An 18170-nucleotide genomic window follows, 5' to 3' on the forward strand; every position below is an offset into this window, starting at 1 on the left:
TAACCTGTACACCCTTAAAGAGTGCATTGTGACTCTTATTGGTGTGAACTGCATGTTCATTTTGACATATTAACTCCCCAATAGGGTAAAATCCAGTTTCAAAAGATGCAAATTTCACTTCACAAGGAGTGAAATCGTCTCACACCGAGGCGAGCGTGATTGGAGACCAGATTATCTTTTTTGTATTTTGAGAGTAACGTGTTATATAATGAATAGACATGATAGATGTATTATTATAAATGTGAAACGGCGAAAGGATAAAGATGCAATTTTGTTTATACCGATCAAAATTTCCACTTTTTAAACACGAAGCGACGTGGACAAGAGTAGATACATTGGATGAAAGAGTCGGCATCTTCGACCATGAAACGCCCTCTTGGGACCACGAGGTAACTCGACTCCAAGGCCTGATCGACTGGCAAATGCCTGCCTTCACATCGACCGGAAATGTCATCGTCGTGTATCTTTTGCAAGACGCCTTCCAATTCGTCATCGGAAATGGATTTAGTCTTCAACTAGAACCAACAGGTAACTGAGTTTCGACTTGACAAATTTCTAACTCACCCAAAATGAATTAGCAACATATCCCTTTTGTAGTCACACCAAACGATATTAGTTTCGTTTGGTGTGACTTACTGACCGATGGTATGACGTATTAGATTTGGTTGGTCTGAAACCGGTTTCGCCGGTGTGAAAGTTCCATTAGAACAGTTATGAGGATCCGGTATCTTTCACAATTGAAAAAAAATACTGGAACTCTGCCTCAAGAAACTCTGGCTTAAACCATGGACCTACTACAATTAGGACCCACCATGCCCACTATTATGACCTTTTCATATCTGTTGACCCTTTTGACCCCAGGCGACAGAAAGGCAGATATTGGAATCAAAAGGATGTTCTTTAAGGTTTCTATATCTCCATGTGTCTTATATTATAAGAAAATAAGGACATATTCATCAATCACTGATCATGAAAACCTTGTCAGGTGGGGGTGGGGCAACAATATTTGTTGTCAGTCGCTTTTCTGACAATCGTAGCAAAGCCACTAAACTCATGGAAATGATAAACAGGTGTCAGATTGGAATGATCGATAGATATTTAAAGTAACATTAGACCAGGGGAGCGTTTCATCAACATTGTCTGACAAGTTGTCAGATCTGACATCTTTTCTTGATTCTGATTGGCTGAGAGGCACTGTTACTATAGTAACTGTCGGATAAAATGGGACTTGTCGGATAAAACGTCCGACAAGTCCTTTCATGAAACGCTCCCCAGGTGCAACTTAAGTGCATTTATCCAAACGATATTCTGTTCCTCAGACGGTAACAACGCCAATCCTGGTTGCGGTGGCTCTCTCGTTCTTGCCGAAGGAACTTTACCAACAGCGAACATCCGCTCACCTTACGACCCAAATCGGCCAGAGACTTCAGACTCTAGCATAATGTGCTGGTGGTTTATTACTGCTCCGTATGGCTCTCAGGTCCAGGTCGACATCAATGACGTCACGACGACCACGAACGAGAGAGTGAGGATCACCGATGGGGCGACGCCTTCGAACAATCCTTCGTTCGAGCGTACTTTCTCGGGTGCTGGTATTGCAGGAGAAACACTGTTCTCCCAGGCTGGAGGCGTCACCATTGCTCTTGAAGATCTCTCTGCTGAAGGGCCGAATGGACGCGGGTTTTCTCTAGATGTCTCAATTGCAGGTAGACGACACCATCCAGTGTTTTTCTTTTTTATCGCTTGCCTTGTTTTCACTCAAAACCTATCGACACACATGACTGAACATATATGCTTTCGTGTACCCCCCTTCCCGCTTTGCGTAAGAACACAACCATGCTAAGCAGTGTAAACATTTAATAGATTGAAATACTCATTTGAATCCATAACATACAATTTCATGTTTTAGTGACTGTACAGTTCTTGGGCAGCACAAAGCATAACATGCGTTCATGGTCCTGTATTCTGTTGCATTGTTATTACGCCGGACCGTGATATAACCAAGGTATGGCTGAAAGATGTATTTCCAGATTTTGACGAAAATTGCTATAGGCCTAGATGTTTGAAATGCATAGAGCCTAATGATGATGGAGATTCGCATCACATTTGGCAACCAAGTGAGTTAAACCACAACTGTTGAACATGGTTTAACCATCATAACATTTAAATCTACTTTTTCCTCGAGGACCGGGGTACTGCGAGATCATGGGTGACCCCCACTACACTTCCTTTGACGGGAAGCGATTCGACTTTCAGGGCGACTGCGAATACACCCTGCTGAAACCGTGCTCTCCTGAAACCGACCAGTTACCCGACTTCCATCTCTATGGGAACAACGTGAGGTTAGGCCCTTCATCAAGGGTCTCCATCCTGCGGCAAGTATTCCTGACATACAATGGCACGACCTTCTCCATCGGGCAACCTTCGGGGAGGACTCTTCGTGTTGATGACCTAAAGGTGACGGCCCCGGTAAATCAGAATGGCGTGTCCATTACCTACGCATTCCCACTTATAGTAAGTGATCAAAAATAGAATGAAAAATTCTGAGTGTTTTCATAAAGAGTAAAGTGTCATGAAATGTTGTGCTTAAAGACCAACACGGACATGGGCGGAAATCCCAGGGGGGACGTGTCCCCCCTACTCAAAATAGTAGGGGGGGGACACAATATCAAATGTCCCCCCTACTATTTTTGGTCTTTGGTGAGGCTAAGAAATATATCACTCAAAATTGGAATAAAACTTGCGTTTTGGGACGAGATGACCTTTTTTTTTCCTTGTCAAATATATTTTCGTCGAAATGACCTTAAATTTTAGGTATTAGCTTTTTTTTTTGGGCTTGTCAAATTTTCTAGAACCCTTGTCCCCCCTACCTTTTGGGAGAGATTTCCGCCCCTGAACACGGACATTGTATCTCAAACACGTGTCATCATTTATCAATACGCGATAGTTCTGACTCGTATTTTATACCTTGTCCATCACTATAGCAATATGGTTTTCATTTAAAAAAAAACCCCAACATATCAGATTTATGTGTCTACCAATATGCCATACATGTATTTTTGTAGGCCTATTTATGACGACTACAAATTTGACCACGTTCAATTCTTCTACAAATCGAACTTTATAATAGTGTGCATGACCATCAAACACTCACGTCAAACTAGCTATTTCAATTGCTTTCACATTCCTTTAACGAGAGCATCAATTAATCAGAATTCTATTTTTCCCAATCGTCTTGTAATTTTGCACCCTTATTTCAAATATATATCATACATCTTTAAAATCTTAATTCATAAACAGATCATTGAAACCGAATTCGGACTCAGAGTAACATACAACGGTGCTCACTTCGCAAAGGTGTACCTCAGTCCATCCTTCTACGATAAGACGTGTGGCTTGTGCGGGAATTTTGACGGTAACCCGGATAATGACTTCACACTGCCAGATGGGACAGTGGTAAGTTTTGAAGATGTTAATCCACTTCTAGCCCAGGGGCCCGTTGCATAAAGGTTATTATACAACTCCCAATAATGTTCTGTATTCTGATTGGTCCAATTCGGATCACATGATTTTCAGCGAATTGCACTATTTCATGAAAAAGTGCACTTTCCTGCACTCTGACGTCATACCATAAGTACTATTATGCAGTGCAGGATAGTGCGAGGTCTGGAATTGTCTATAATTGCCTAGAATTTAGATTAAATATAGCATTCAGTAACATGGGGGGGGGGGGGGGAGGGGTTGTATCAAACAAACAATGCACGCATTCTTGTGAATAGAGGACCTAAATAACGAACTCTGTAGTCGACTCGCCAAACGGATATACCGCACTCGGCCTTGTGGACCTCGGTGCGGTATATATCACCTGGCTCTTCTCGCACATCGTTCTTAATATTTGGCCCTGTATGTACGCGCTTTCGTGCATTATTTGTATTCTATTATGGTAGCTTTGTCATCCAATGGTAATTACCATGGTAACGTGTGTGTTCACGGGGGCCCGTAATATAATAATTATAACGCAATTCTCGTATAGCGCATATCACATTATGTCATGACGTTCATATGTGCTTCCAACAAAGGACTTGGATATTATTACCCTGGCTTTAGCCCCGCAGCCTTTTACAGCGCGGTGGCATTTCAAGGAATAAATTTCTGCCAGGTACCCATTCACCTCACCTGGGTTGAGTGCAGCACAATGTGGATGAATTTCTTGCTGAAGGAAATTACGCCATGGCTGTAGACCATATGTCATGTATGTAGACCAAAAGCTTCAGTCTCTGTATTTTGGTTGTTACGCTGAACTAAAATGTCAGAAATTGTTGAATAAATCCCCACAAACGACGGTTATTCCTGTCTACTAATATGAAGTCCAGTTTAACTTAGACCACGGTCTGACTCTGTGCTAAAATCATGCGAAGCCAAAAGTGGCAAAGTTGTACTTATATCGTGTCCTCTTCTTTCTTGATTTTAAATGTGAAGGAAACTATTATCAATTTTCAACACTGAATTCTTTGAGTGCCAAATGATCTGATAAATTGATCATATACTGTTAGTGATTTGTGTCATAATTGGCTTTACATAAAACTTTTTGATTAGCTGTCGGGGGGGGGGGGGTCAATATACCCCCTCTTGAATCCGCCTCTGTCTATAACATAAGGCGTTTCCTCTCTTTTGTGGTTTTTATTCTATATAGTACATGCATTACCTGATATTTATCTGCTGTAGATTCTGGTGCGGAATTATAATAACGTTTTATTTAGCCAGGGTAGCCACTTCAGTTAGGAAACTGCTCTACCAGCGGGCCCTGCATAACATATGTTATTATTACCCTTCTCCAATCTAAATGCTGAGCGCCTAGCAAGAAGGCAGAAGGTCCCATTTTTATAAGTCTTTGGTTTGACTCGGCCGAGGATCGAACCCACGACCTCCCGTTCATGAGGCGGACGCTCTACCACTGAGCCACCATGTCCGGTTACATGGTTACATTGACGATGCAAAAAAATATTTTGCGTCTCAACACCATTGAACTTTTGGAAAAAAGCTGTCAAATTTATACTGCATAATCCGAAAAACATCTATTAATTATAGAAAATGTTATTATACTTGTTTTTAAAATTCTTTGATGGAAGTCTCTGTGCTCTGCAATGCAGATTCATTACCACCTTGGCTTCAGCGGAGAAGCTCTCTGGGGACCACCCATCCCCTAATCCACACCTGAAGCAGTTGTAACATAAATTGTCCAAAAGGTTGAAAAAAATATATAGATATCATATGTATCTCTACTTTATACAACTAAAACCAATATAATTATGTAAAAAAAGATCATCGTCGACGGTAAAATGCCAATTCATCTATTGCCAACAAATCCACTCACCACATGGTCTACTTTGATTTAGTCTAATGCCATTCCGTCCATCAACATTTCGCCTCACAACCACTAACCAGGCCTTCGTCGCGTGTTTCCACGACATTTGCTCCGGCGACAATTGCTCCGATAGAAAATCTGCTAATTAAGCGAAACATAAAACCTAACCTCCAACACTAAAATAACCGTAATATTTATATCTTTGCTTTATGCCCACCCAATTTACAATCCTAGCTTTAACCCTATGCCTTCATAGATATTAAGACCGGAGGAAATGTCGCAGGACCAAATGTCGTGTCATCGTCCAGACTATGAGTAGGATCTCCACTTTACCGTAATATCTCAATGCATGAGAAACAGACATTGCCCAAAGTGACTAAGGGGTTTAGATATAGTGATACGATTTTTCAGTAATGAATTTCGGCTTAATTTGGTTACCCTTACATAGACCGATGACGTCAACCTCTTCGGATTCAAGTGGAGTACAAACGAGGACTTCTGTGTCTTGAGTTCTGACCCAACTGATGATCCGTGTAAGAGAGACACTGCCCTAGCCAACCGGATAGAACGGTCTTGTTCAATCTTCGATCCTAAACGTAATGGAGGTAGGCCAGCTGTGAACGCAACCTATATTCTTCTTTTTTAAGTAGTGAAAAAATACCCTGTAAAGATACAAATCGGTGAAGTTAAAAGAACAGCATGAAGAGATGAATATTGGCCATGTAGTAAACTTTACATTCAATCGAGAAAAATAGGTCTCGCCACTATCAAAATAACCTTCCATCGCCCCTAAATGTTACCAAAGACATAAGTCTGTATTACATCAGGAACCATCGAATGGATTCTCTATCCATTTTCAACTTCCATTTATCATGTTTATTATGTTGGCAGGTGCAGGACTTTCATGTTGATGTTTTCGAGCAAGGATGGAAGGGGGGATATCTTCAGTTTTTATCCACCAGATTTTCTATCAGGGGTAATGCTAAATCTAGTGAGATAGTAATCCACAGGTGTGCTCTTCCATTTTCTGTTCCAATGCCGAACTTCGTGCTAAATACTCGAGAAATCAAGCTACATCAATTTTAAAGAATAGTGCAAAGAATGGCTCTTCGAGGGTAAACAAAATATGCTAAAAATTAAAATCATACTAAATGTGGCAGCCTTGCCTTTGGCCCGGACCTACAAAGGTTATAATTACCAATGTTAGGAGGTTTAGACCGTAGAATGTTCAGAGGTATTCAATAGTCAATGAAAAATATAATGGCAGGAATTTAAGATATAAAATAGCTTCCTTAGCCACAAGACTTGGTGGCCCAGTGGAAGAACATCCGTCCATGAACAGAAGGTCGTTGGTTCGATCCTCGACCAAGTAAATACCTTATACCTACATACATACAAATGTGATCTTCTGCGTTCTTATCAGGTGCTCGGTGTAAAAGAATGGAGATGGGTTATAATACCATATCCTCTTACGAAGAGCCTGCTGAAAGAACATTTCATAAGTGCTAAAGTGGCTACCCTGTGTTATCATCATCACCATCGACGTTTTTATTTGATATCTACAGGTATCTTCGGAGACTGTTCAAACTTCGTTGATCATTTCAATTTCTACACCTCGTGCCAATATGACCTCTGTTACACACACGAATTGAACAAGATTGTCTGTGCCAGCGTGCAGGAATACATAGTACTCTGCCAGGCTAGGAACCCTGGTGTCCTTATAGGCGAATGGAGAAACTGGATTCCACAGTGTAGTAAGTCCAAGTTTCATCCAGGGGCAATCGTCCCTATTTAATTTAAAGAAGTGGTAAAACGGGGAAAAAATTAGTAATAGGTGAGAAGGTACATTGCCAATTCCTCTACTGCCAACTCGTCCACTCATCGCCTGGTCTACTTTCATTTAATCTACTGCTTTTCCGTCTATCAAAATTTTGTGTAACAACCAATTGTCCAATAACTATTTGGGTTAATCACCTCGTCTAATCACCAGTTCTTGACCATTTTGTCTCATAAACAGTTGGTCTAATATCCATTTTATTTTCATTTATTTTGCACAATGAACGATTAGTCTGGGAGTTTGATAGTGCAATGATATCCACACTGTAAAAAGGCTCAAATTGAAGACAATTTCACACTGTGGACATCTCTACAGTGGAGTGTTCACAATGTGTCCATATATTGGGACTATGTGCAAATGTGAAGCACACTGTTAATATGCTCGAATTCAACAGTGTGATGATGACCTCACACTGTGAACCCACTGTGAGACATTGTGTTCTTCCTAGCAAGGAATGGATTCGTTTAGAAATCTTATCTTCATTGCAGCTTTTGATTGTCCCGAAGGGACGGGATATCGAATGTGTGGAACGGCCTGCCCAAACACATGCGCCGACCCCACCGTGGCCGACAGCTGCCCTCGCCCCTGCCACGAGACCTGCGTATGTCCTGATGGCCTCGTGTTGGATGGAGAAAAATGCGTCGAAATTGCCGATTGTGGATGTACCTTACCCAACAATGTCTACATTTCTGTAAGATTTTTCTCTTCCACCCTTTCCTCGTTTTAACCCTATCTAGGCCGGGGGTATTTTGGGAGTTCCTATGGCCGGGGGGGGGGGCCTCCCAGGCCCCCCCTAAGATCTCGGCCGTCGACAGCACGATCGCGCCGAAAATTGGCACGCGGGTTGCCTGGGACATAATCTACAAGATTGTATAGTAATTTATTTCATGCGAATCGCTATTAAGTGATTATGCTAATTTATGCGTAATTAGTATGCGAAATCATACTTTTTCCTCTAACTCCCTAAATAGAGCTCCAAATGTACTAATTTTTGGTATAGAAACTCTTTGTGGTGTCCTTAGCAAGTGTACATGAAAAAAATTGTGATATCAAATCTTTTTCTTATGTATTATATTGTTTTTTGCAATTTCTTATGTATTTCGTTGTTTCTTGAATTTTTGTTTTTCATTGTTTTTTCAATGAAATTTGTTGGGGACTCTTCTGTGATCATGAAAAGCATAAAATGAATACATTTAGACTAGCAAAACTAAAAATAATCATACATTTATGAATTTTGGTTGAAAACACAATTTGCATTGACTTTGTACACGAAATCACGTTTTTGAGCAATATTCGGTCTGACATGCACTTACATAATGTTGCGTAATTTCGTAACCACGTACCCGGGTGACGCAAAATTGGTCTCAAAAGTTGCGCAAGACTTGAAAGTAAAAAGTCAGCGAGCGGCGTGGTCAAAAAATTTCGCACGGCGAAAATATCGCGCGATTCGTTGAGGGGGGGGGGGCCTCCGAGGCCCCCCCGGCCTAGATAGGGTTAATGGATGTGGCGGGGTTGGGATGAAAAGGGATGTAGTGGATAAGGAGCAGGTGAGTGGGTTGAAGGGCCTGACATTGCTTGACATGGATATTACCTATAAAACAATATTGAACAAAGTTCTAAGTTGTTATTATAACATGGGCATTGTAGAAACATATTCTACATCGAAATTGAAGAAAAGAAGAATTGATAGTAAGTAGAGTTTCAGTTGCATTATACATGTACTTGTAATCATTTAAATCCACCCATGGCCACATCCATTTTCTTCTATTGCTCAATCAGAATCCTTATCTTGTTTCTATCGGTTTTAACATTAACGACATGGGTACCATCCACAGAAAGAACGAGGCTTTAAAAGCCAGGTCCCCTTTTCCGGTCAACATTACATACCGATAGCTCACTACTCTACATGTATTTCGTAAATGTTCTACCGAATTCCACGATCATATTGCGACTGACTAATTTATTAACAAACCAATTTTCTCTCCTTTATGATTAGGTCACACGTACGGCCACTTCCGGTAGCTGCGGATGCTAATACCTAGTTGACTCTGTCACGATTTGCGCCACGGTCCTGATCTTAGAGTAATCGTAGTGATCTTATCAGTGGAGGTGCCGTGGCTGAGTGGTCTAAGGCGCCTGGCTATACATGAAAAAGTCTGGGGTTCGATCCCCGGCTGCGGCAGCTATATACCCGTGAGCAAGGCATTTAATCCACAATGCTCTTTTATCTTGCTTTCACATAAATGGAAATGTGCATTACTTGTAACTAGGTGTGACCTTTAAAAAAGAAAAAAAAAGATCAGTCGTGACAATCGTATTCATCGTAGAAAAATTTAAATGGTTCAAAAATGTTCGCGGTCAGTTACGAAAGGCAAATCATGGCGTAAATCGGGACAGTAGCAACTAGGTATCAGCATCCACAGCTACCGGAAGTGGCCATGTGACCTAAGCATTACCGACTTGTATTTCTGGTCTTTCCAAGTCTGGAGAAGTCTGGATCACACCGGACACGTGCGAAGAAAGATGCAACTGCCAAGGAGGGATCTTGACGTGCGAACCTCTAGGCTGTGGGGATAATGAGATCTGTGCCGTGAGGAATGGAGTCAGATGGTGCTACTGTCAAGATAACTACATTCTCAATCCGAGTGGGGAATGCTTACGAGGTATTACCCTGACTAGTTCTTAACGATTTTAACTGAATTCCTTCCGCCGAGCTACCGTTCTTTCCCGCGCGTAAACCGTGCGGGGAGGTAGTCGTGAAGAAGTTTTTTTTTTTTTTTTTTGGGGGGGGGTTGATAGATGATGTACTTTCTGTATTGCCTCTATCTGATCATTGTTGAGTTAATTCTGAATATTAATTATCTTATCAGCTCCCGCTGTCTGCACGATCTCCGGTGACCCTCACTACCGGACCTTTGACCGGTTCTACCACCACTTCCAAGGCGACTGTATGTATACCCTGGTAAAACCCTGTCAAGCCTCTGATCTCTTCCCGGACTTCCACATCTGGGGTGACCCGGTCAAGAACCACCCAGATGCCACTGTCTCCTATCTGCGCAAGGTCTTTCTGCTTCTAAACGGCACCACGTACACGCTTGGTCAACGCAAGGCTTTCCTTGTGGACGGCGTGGCCCAGTCAAACATCGATTATCAGGACGGATCCGTCCACGCTTGGGCGGATCCTCGGTATCTGGTAGGTTATTCCTAATGGTGTCCGGGTCGCTAAAGGCCGATTGTTTTCTCTACGACATTGCCAGAACAGGTTTTATTATTTTAATGATGATGATGATAATTATAATAATAATAATAATGATAATGATAATAGTGATAAATGATAATTGTTTTGCTGAAGACAGTGAAACCTATTGTGAGTTTGTGAATGGTTTATTTTCTGACAGATATAACATAAAGTTGTTTTTTTTTCTCAACCTAACACCAATCCATTTGTAGACCCTGGAGACGAAATTTGGAGTCAGAATTCAATTCAATGGAGGATCTTTGGCACACATATCTGTTTCTTATGATTTTTGGAACAATGCCTGCGGACTTTGTGGTAACTTTGATGGTATCAGTACCAACGAATTCACAACCAGTGATGGAACTTTGGTAAGAAGTATATCATTGACGTGAAAGATTTATAGGTATGTTGATAGGAGCGACATTAGGGAGCTTTCGCAATGTCAGTATGTTTTCAAATGCCCTTCATGGCAAAGACCAACCGAGAAGTCTTTGTGGAAATTGGTGAATCAAAACTGCAGGTTCGTCCTGGGGAGCGTTTCATCAATATTTTCATCCGACAAGTTGTCAGATCTGACATCTTTCCATGATTTTGATTGGCTGAGAGGCACTGTTCCTATGGTAACAGTCGGATAAAATGGGACTTGTCGGATATAACGTCCGACAAGTCCTTTCATGAAACTTAGCCGGGACGAAACTTCTATCCAGGTTCACCGATTTCCGACGAAGGTCTCTTAGCAGTTCATTGTGAGTTGACTTGCATTTTCAATACATTTACTGTGTTCCCGAATACGTTCCCTATTGTAATTATGTAGTATTATGAAACGTATCATGCCATTATTGCAATCAATGTAGTTGGATTGCAGAAGATTTCCCTCTCTTAACATGCAGAACATGTTTAGGTTACCGGGATAGGTTATCACATAAGATATACATTTTCATATTTATCTGTAAAACTTTGATGACTATATCCATAAACGTTTCTTAGTGTGCCCTCTTTCTCTCTCTTTGATGTAGACAAAGGAATGTTGATGAGTTTGGTAATAGTTGGCAGACGGGTACCGAGGAATGCCAGGGCATAGATACCCCTCAGAATCCGTGTGACGTTGACCAAGACATGAGAACAGCAGCTGCCCGAGCTTGTAACAACCTCCAGGATATAAATGGTAGTGATGCATCATAACCTCGTTTACTGAGCTAACCAAATGTTATATCTATAAGGGTAACCAAATTTAATGTGACGCAAACTTTTACTAGACCATCAATGTAATAGAATACAGAAGCGATGACGTCAGTTGCCATGGTGTCATGGCGGACTGGTGGTATTAAAGCGCGTGTTTCTCCTAAGAGAAGATGGCTGCTATCGGAATTTGATCGTTTGCAACCCATTTTTAGATGAACCAAAGTCATACAAAATGTGTACAGATGATCGTCAGCTGCGACTTTGTTTAGAACCAGCCCGCCGTGACTCCATGACAACTGACGTCACACTTCGATACTCTCTATCACACTCAATCGGCTCTAAATGCCCGGTTCCACTGCACGTACGGATGCAGAGAGGATGTAAAACGGAAAAGAATTTTATCATCCGTTGGAAACGTTATTTATCCGTTGTATACTCTTTGCATATTATGTGTTTCATACGCTCTATATCCATCGAGCATCCGTCCTCTGTGATTTCATAGTTCGCCCACTTGGTCCTTTGTCTGAAGCGCATGGAAACGGGTGGAAATTAGCTTGTCCGCTGTATCCGTTATGAATACGTTTTGTGTCCGTCGGCCAGTGGGACCAGGCGTTTAGCTGGCTGAATATTGAAATATGGGAACAACTGCCGTATGGCATGTACACAGTGTAAACAAATTATTGACACTTTTATCAGGGAAGTATAAGAAAAGATCTGACCAAAGTCTGTATGGGTAGCTAAATGTGAAGCAAACTTTTATTAACTAGATATTGAATCTAAAATAAGATTTAGCTTTAAAATCATTACAAACTGTCTGGAAATAATACAATATGAGGGGAAATTGTTCAGGTCTCGCAATTTATAAGCCTTTATATTGAACTTTGAAAAATTAGTTATATATCCTTACTTTATAGGCCTCTAGAACCATCTAAAGATTTGAATGACCTAGAACATCCTGGGGGGGGGGCGTTTCATGAAAGGACTTGTCGGACGTTTTATCCGACAGGTCCCATTTTATCCGACAATTACCATAGGAACAGTGCCTCTCAGCCAATCAAAATCATGGAAAGATGTCAGATCTGACAAACTGTCGGATGAAAATATTGATGAAACGCTCCCCTGATCCCAATGGCTTTTTACTTTTACTAATTCTGATCGTCTTTGTTTCACTTTCCGAAACCTCAGGGCCGTTCCAGAACTGTTTGGACTTCGCGGATCCGACGGACATTTACACGTCATGCCTTTTTGACGCATGCGTGCTTGGTGCCGATGATGACGCCGTGTGCGACCATTACGATCAGTACACAGGGACTTGCCAAGCACTTGGCCAACAGCCCGGCGACTGGAGGAGTTCTCTTGCACAGTGTGGTATGGTGCCGTTCTGCGTAGCACCTTTTAATATTTAGCCCGTGAAGTGATTTTAGAAACAATAGGAACGAAATATATTAAGCGTCGTAAAAAGCATTATAATACTATCATTCTAAACAAAATAGACATAAAAATTAAAGCAAACGAAAAGCCACAGATATATAAAGTCACATAATTATATGCGGCCTGTTCAAAATAAAAATAGGTAATAGACTAAACAGTCCAAAGGCTTACAGTAGCTCTCGGCGTGGGCTTTATCCTATCTTCATGCATCCTTTAGCAACGTGGAAATACTAAATCATCATCATCATCATCGGCCATGTACAGCCCACTGCAAGGCTAAAGCCTCCTCAAATAGATATCAAAGGTGCTTGTCCTTAAGTATTGGCTAGAGCGAAATGTAGTCTCAAATTCCCTTGTTCAATGTGTTTATAACACGAGTGATATATCACGATCATGATGGTAAGGAGAATATAGGCCTACATGTATATAGCTTCTAAAGTGCGACTTGGCTGAGGGATTTTATTTTTATTTGACGTTACTAGCAGGTTCATTGAGCTCTCAGTACAGGCTGTCATCTTTTTTCTGTCTCTCTTTTTCCCTTTCTCATTGTAATTTCTCATGCAGCCTTCCTGTGCCTGGAACCCCAGCTGTACAACCCATGTGGCTCACCGTGCCCGGCGACCTGCGCCAATCCGACGGCACCTGAAAACTGTCAGGAAACATGCATCGAAACATGCAGTTGTCCAGATGGGTTGTTGCTCGATGGAGATAGTTGCGTCGAACCAGATCGATGTGGCTGTACCTACGAGGGATCGTACTATCCGGTAAAATGAACACTTCGAAAAGAGTTAGGAAAATGCAATAAATGCATCGATTACTTTATACTGTAGGGGGGGGGGTGTTTCACGAAGATTTAAGTCTGACAAAATAAAGCTGCTTGTGATATAAACTGAAAGCCTAACCTCGTGGTCAGGAACTGAATGTGCGCTTCCGCATACATGGTGTATTTATCAACGGGACTACACGATGGCTGGACGAAAATCTTGGATATCTATGATATCACACACTTATTTTATTATCCAAAGTTTGTGATATCTAATGAGATTTATATCAACGGATACGAGATTTCAGTCCATAAAAATGTAATATAGAGAACCCCGTCATGCTGACATAAAGATTTTGCTCTTCATATATCCTAAACAGAATGGTGCGACCTGGACCAGTGTAGACTGTTCGTCGTCGTGCTCCTGTGTATCTAGGGAAGTCGTGTGCAATGATAACTATTGTCATCCCGGCGAGGAGTGTGTTGTGGATGCCCAAGGGGTACCTGGGTGTTACTGCCGTCGGGGACTTAGCCGCGTTGATGGTGCTTGCGTAGGAGGTAAATAGTGATCAATTCAAACAGACACTTTTGCATCCCATAGGTCTACAGCAGCATAAATAGCAAATTAATCTGTGAGGGCCGGATATATGGCTTGTGGGACAAAAATGTAGACCTTTTATAATACATTTTTTTTTGTTTTCGATTTTGACATAATATCCAGTAAAAGATATCACACTTCGATCACCCTGTACGCCCTCTTTGCATTCATTTTTTCTCGTTCTTTTTCGTTGTCCTGGTCGAGAAACATTAGGGGCCATGGGCGATATGGCCCCTTAGTCCCATTCCCTGATATGTACGCAAGTGATTCGATGTCGGGGGGGGGGGGGGTCGCTTGAATAAACGAGGAACCGTGTACAAAAATGAGAAAAATGACCCTGATATGGATCATGATTTCACATGGTCCACCGTGTGAATCAACATTGAACACCTCTTCTTCATACAAAGTTTACTAAAATTAAAGCAATGTGGCAGTTTATTATGAAAGTAGTTTTGTGTTTCTTGGCGTAGTTTCTATCTTTGAATAATAACTTTATTTGTTATAAATCAATTACTGAAAGTAGATAGAAATCATTACATAGATAAATGAAATGATATGAAAGCACTTGTGTGATAATATTTTAATCTCTCCTTTACTTCACTTTGACAGAGATTCCACCAGCAGCAGGTAAGCTTTAAAAACTAAATATTTTATTTTTGTATTAATGATTATTTCATAATCCGTCTGTCTATTCACCCATTTATTCACCTATCTACTTCTTGATGTATTAGATTGTTTGTTAGAAATGACCTTAGAGCTTTCATTCCGCCGATGATGGGCAAACGTAAAATGTTTCGAAACAAATTATTTACATTGGTTTCAAGGTCCTCTTGCATAGCCAGCTCATCTTAAATGTTGCAATATGAACGGATATGCTTTGTACTTGTCATATGATTGTAACTTCTAGATCGTTTGTCAAAATGATTTAATTTTTACCAAAGTCGTTATTTATACATACAACTTGTATGTATGAATACGACTTTGGTCATGTTGGTAAAAAATGATATCATTTATGAATAACAATTTCGGTAAAGAATGGTAAACTCATCTTCGAGAAGCGATCTAGTGCAGGGCATTTAACAAGTTAATCAACAAGCGTTGCAAATATCATTTCACAGCAATAAATAAAAATCAGTACAGATTATCCATGACTTAGGTGTACAGGACGGTGTATCCCTTCGCTCTCCAACGGGTGAATCTTTTCCACTCAGTTCTACCTTGGTCTACCCTGTGCATCACTTCCGTCATGGTTCCTCCATTTGGGAGGGGATTGTCCTGTGTATTCCTTTTTTTCATAGTCATTTCTATAGGCCAGGGGGCGTTTCATCAACATTTTCATCTGACAAGTTGTCAGATATGACAAAATTCCTTGAATTTGATTGGCTGAGAAGCAGTGGCGTACCTAGGATTTCCCAACGGGGAGGGGGGGGGGGGCAAATTCATCCGCCAAAAAAAAATTGACAAGCAAAAAAAAAAGGTCTTCAACCACAAATAAAGGATTTCGTACAAGAAAAAAAAATTGACAAGCAAAAAAAAAGGTCTTCAAGTGGATCGTCAGGGATCAGTTGTGACTCGTCAGGGGGGGGGGGCAGGGATACGTCCCTTGCTTGGGTTGTGACTCGTTCCCCCCCCCCCGCCTTAGGTACGCTGGTGATGAGAAGCACAAATACTATGGGAACAGTCGGATAAAATTGACTTGTCGGATAAAAAAAGCCGTTCACAAAACACTCCCCTAATCCCTGGAACACAAATGTTCAGCGATAAATCGCGAAATGACATGGCCTATCAAGATCATCGTTGCATGCATAGTTTGCTCAGTAGACTGACGAGGAACCAATCAGAATTGCTCTTTCCAATCAGGGAGTAATCCCTGACATTTGTGCTACGGTGCCCTGGACCCCGTTGCATAAAAGTTACTATCGTGTTAATTGTGTTATCCATTGGCATCTTTATGGAATCCTTGATTTTGATTGGTTGATGAGCATTGTTACCATGGTAGTTACCTTTGGAGGGCAGAGTTACCATAATAGTAACTTTATGCAACGGGACCCCGCACTGAAAAGCGCTTCTATTGCATATGGCATAAGTGGGCGAAGTATATGCACCTTGGCCTTTGATTATAATCAGTTGTTTAGTTAGCACATTACAAATGAATGAATTTTATTCAATGATTCAAGTAAGTAACCATTAATCTCGATACAATTTTCTCCTATTCTGTCCAAGTCTTGATGGGGCTTGCTAAATTGGGGAACCAGGTGATATTGAATGAATTACTTTAATCCTATAATGTTTCAAATCGTATTGATTTGGTCATCTAATTATTTATAATTTCTTGTTTGTCACTCACCAATGATGATTTTGTCGTATTTTATTTGTTGTTGTTGTTGTGAGATTAATTGTTGCTCTGTGGTTGCCGTTCTTCTTTCTTTTCCCTTTTATATATTTTTCTTTTTCCTCTTCGTGTTCATGTCCTTCTTCGTTTTTTTTATCTTCTTGTTCTTTTTCTTCTTCATCATCTTATTCTTCTTGTTTTACTCAAAGTAGGTATGCCTATTTCCCCCTTATTTCAAGTTATTTCACATGAAGCAACAACGCATTATCATATTTGATTTGTTGCCAATTTGACAATTCACAGAGATCCGGGTCGTGTGCGACAATGCGGTTATGTCCGCCGGTGTGAACGGAGATGATCTTAGAGAAAACATTCAACCCAATGACTTTCCTGTGGGAGGAGCGGTATGCGGTGTGTTCACATATGGGCCAACCTCGTTTACATTCGAGAAGTTCTTTGAGTCCTGTGACGCACATATTGCTGCGACGGAGGTAAAATAAAGAGATGATTTATTTTCTTATTTTTGTATTCATTCATTCATTTATTTCTTTATATTTTCAAAGAGGTAGCCAAGAATACTCTTTCACCTGTTCCCCTTTATAAGATAAGCCAAAACAAAATGAAAATAAAACTCATCACAATATCTAGCGTATAAAGAAGCTTAGATTATTGAAAGTTGTACACTGTAAAAACATGGTGGCATTAATTTCATAATGTGACTGATGATCAATGAGGAAATTACTAACGTTCTTCTTTATTATCACAGTTGGTTTTGTTATTATTATTGTTATTATCATTATTGATATTGTTGTCATTATTGTTGTCGTTATTGTTACTATCATCTTTAAAGATCTGGGCCCCGTTTCATAAAGAACTTGCAACTGTTGAAACTTTGCCTTTCTGGCAACTACCATGGTAACCTTGATTTTGATTGGCTGCAGAGACATGTTGCCATGGTAGTTGCCATTATGGCAAAGTTACAACAGTTGTAAGTCCTTTATGAAACAGGCTTCTGGTTGTTATTTTAAATTGATAATGATTGGCTGTTGTCTATTCTGCAGGGAGAGGGGAATGACGTCATCTTCGCTGATGTCGCCACTGCGCCTCTGGATGTAATCACTGTGGGAGCAACGAACCCGGATGCGCGTACAGTAATCTTCTGTGAATTCCGACCACACTAACAATTGCTGCTTCTTCCCGTCAAAAATCCTTTTCCATAGTACTTGCTTTCTTTCAGATCGGTTTAAAATGGTTGAAACCTATGGGTTGATTGTGCTACTATAATCAACTTTGTCTTTTTGGACTTTATGTGTATAACGATTCTTTTGAATTTTCTTATTGAGTATCTAGTAGAGAAAGAAATCTTGACCATTTCTTGATGTATCACATTGGATATTATTATGAGTGCTCTTGATTTGGTTTTA

General features: G+C 40.7%; 1 protein-coding gene across 1 annotated transcript in view; it reads left to right on the forward strand.

The window, feature by feature from the left end:
- Nucleotides 1-17940, forward strand: part of LOC121420018 (zonadhesin-like) — a 30595-nt gene extending 12655 nt beyond the window's left edge. The window contains exons 6-22 of the mRNA XM_041614541.1: nucleotides 313-528; nucleotides 1320-1706; nucleotides 2186-2514; nucleotides 3301-3456; nucleotides 5814-5970; nucleotides 6931-7119; nucleotides 7691-7893; nucleotides 9685-9865; nucleotides 10073-10395; nucleotides 10653-10828; nucleotides 11463-11605; nucleotides 12808-12990; nucleotides 13618-13817; nucleotides 14197-14374; nucleotides 15024-15041; nucleotides 17050-17237; nucleotides 17808-17940. Of these exons, the coding sequence (XP_041470475.1) occupies nucleotides 313-528; nucleotides 1320-1706; nucleotides 2186-2514; nucleotides 3301-3456; nucleotides 5814-5970; nucleotides 6931-7119; nucleotides 7691-7893; nucleotides 9685-9865; nucleotides 10073-10395; nucleotides 10653-10828; nucleotides 11463-11605; nucleotides 12808-12990; nucleotides 13618-13817; nucleotides 14197-14374; nucleotides 15024-15041; nucleotides 17050-17237; nucleotides 17808-17927 (3347 nt within the window). The 3' untranslated portion in view covers nucleotides 17928-17940. The remainder of the gene's footprint in view (nucleotides 1-312; nucleotides 529-1319; nucleotides 1707-2185; nucleotides 2515-3300; nucleotides 3457-5813; nucleotides 5971-6930; nucleotides 7120-7690; nucleotides 7894-9684; nucleotides 9866-10072; nucleotides 10396-10652; nucleotides 10829-11462; nucleotides 11606-12807; nucleotides 12991-13617; nucleotides 13818-14196; nucleotides 14375-15023; nucleotides 15042-17049; nucleotides 17238-17807) is intronic.
- Nucleotides 17941-18170: the final 230 nt, after the last annotated feature.

Source organism: Lytechinus variegatus, chromosome 8, assembly GCF_018143015.1.
Source record: "Lytechinus variegatus isolate NC3 chromosome 8, Lvar_3.0, whole genome shotgun sequence".
Classification (NCBI taxonomy): Eukaryota; Metazoa; Echinodermata; class Echinoidea; order Temnopleuroida; family Toxopneustidae; genus Lytechinus; species Lytechinus variegatus.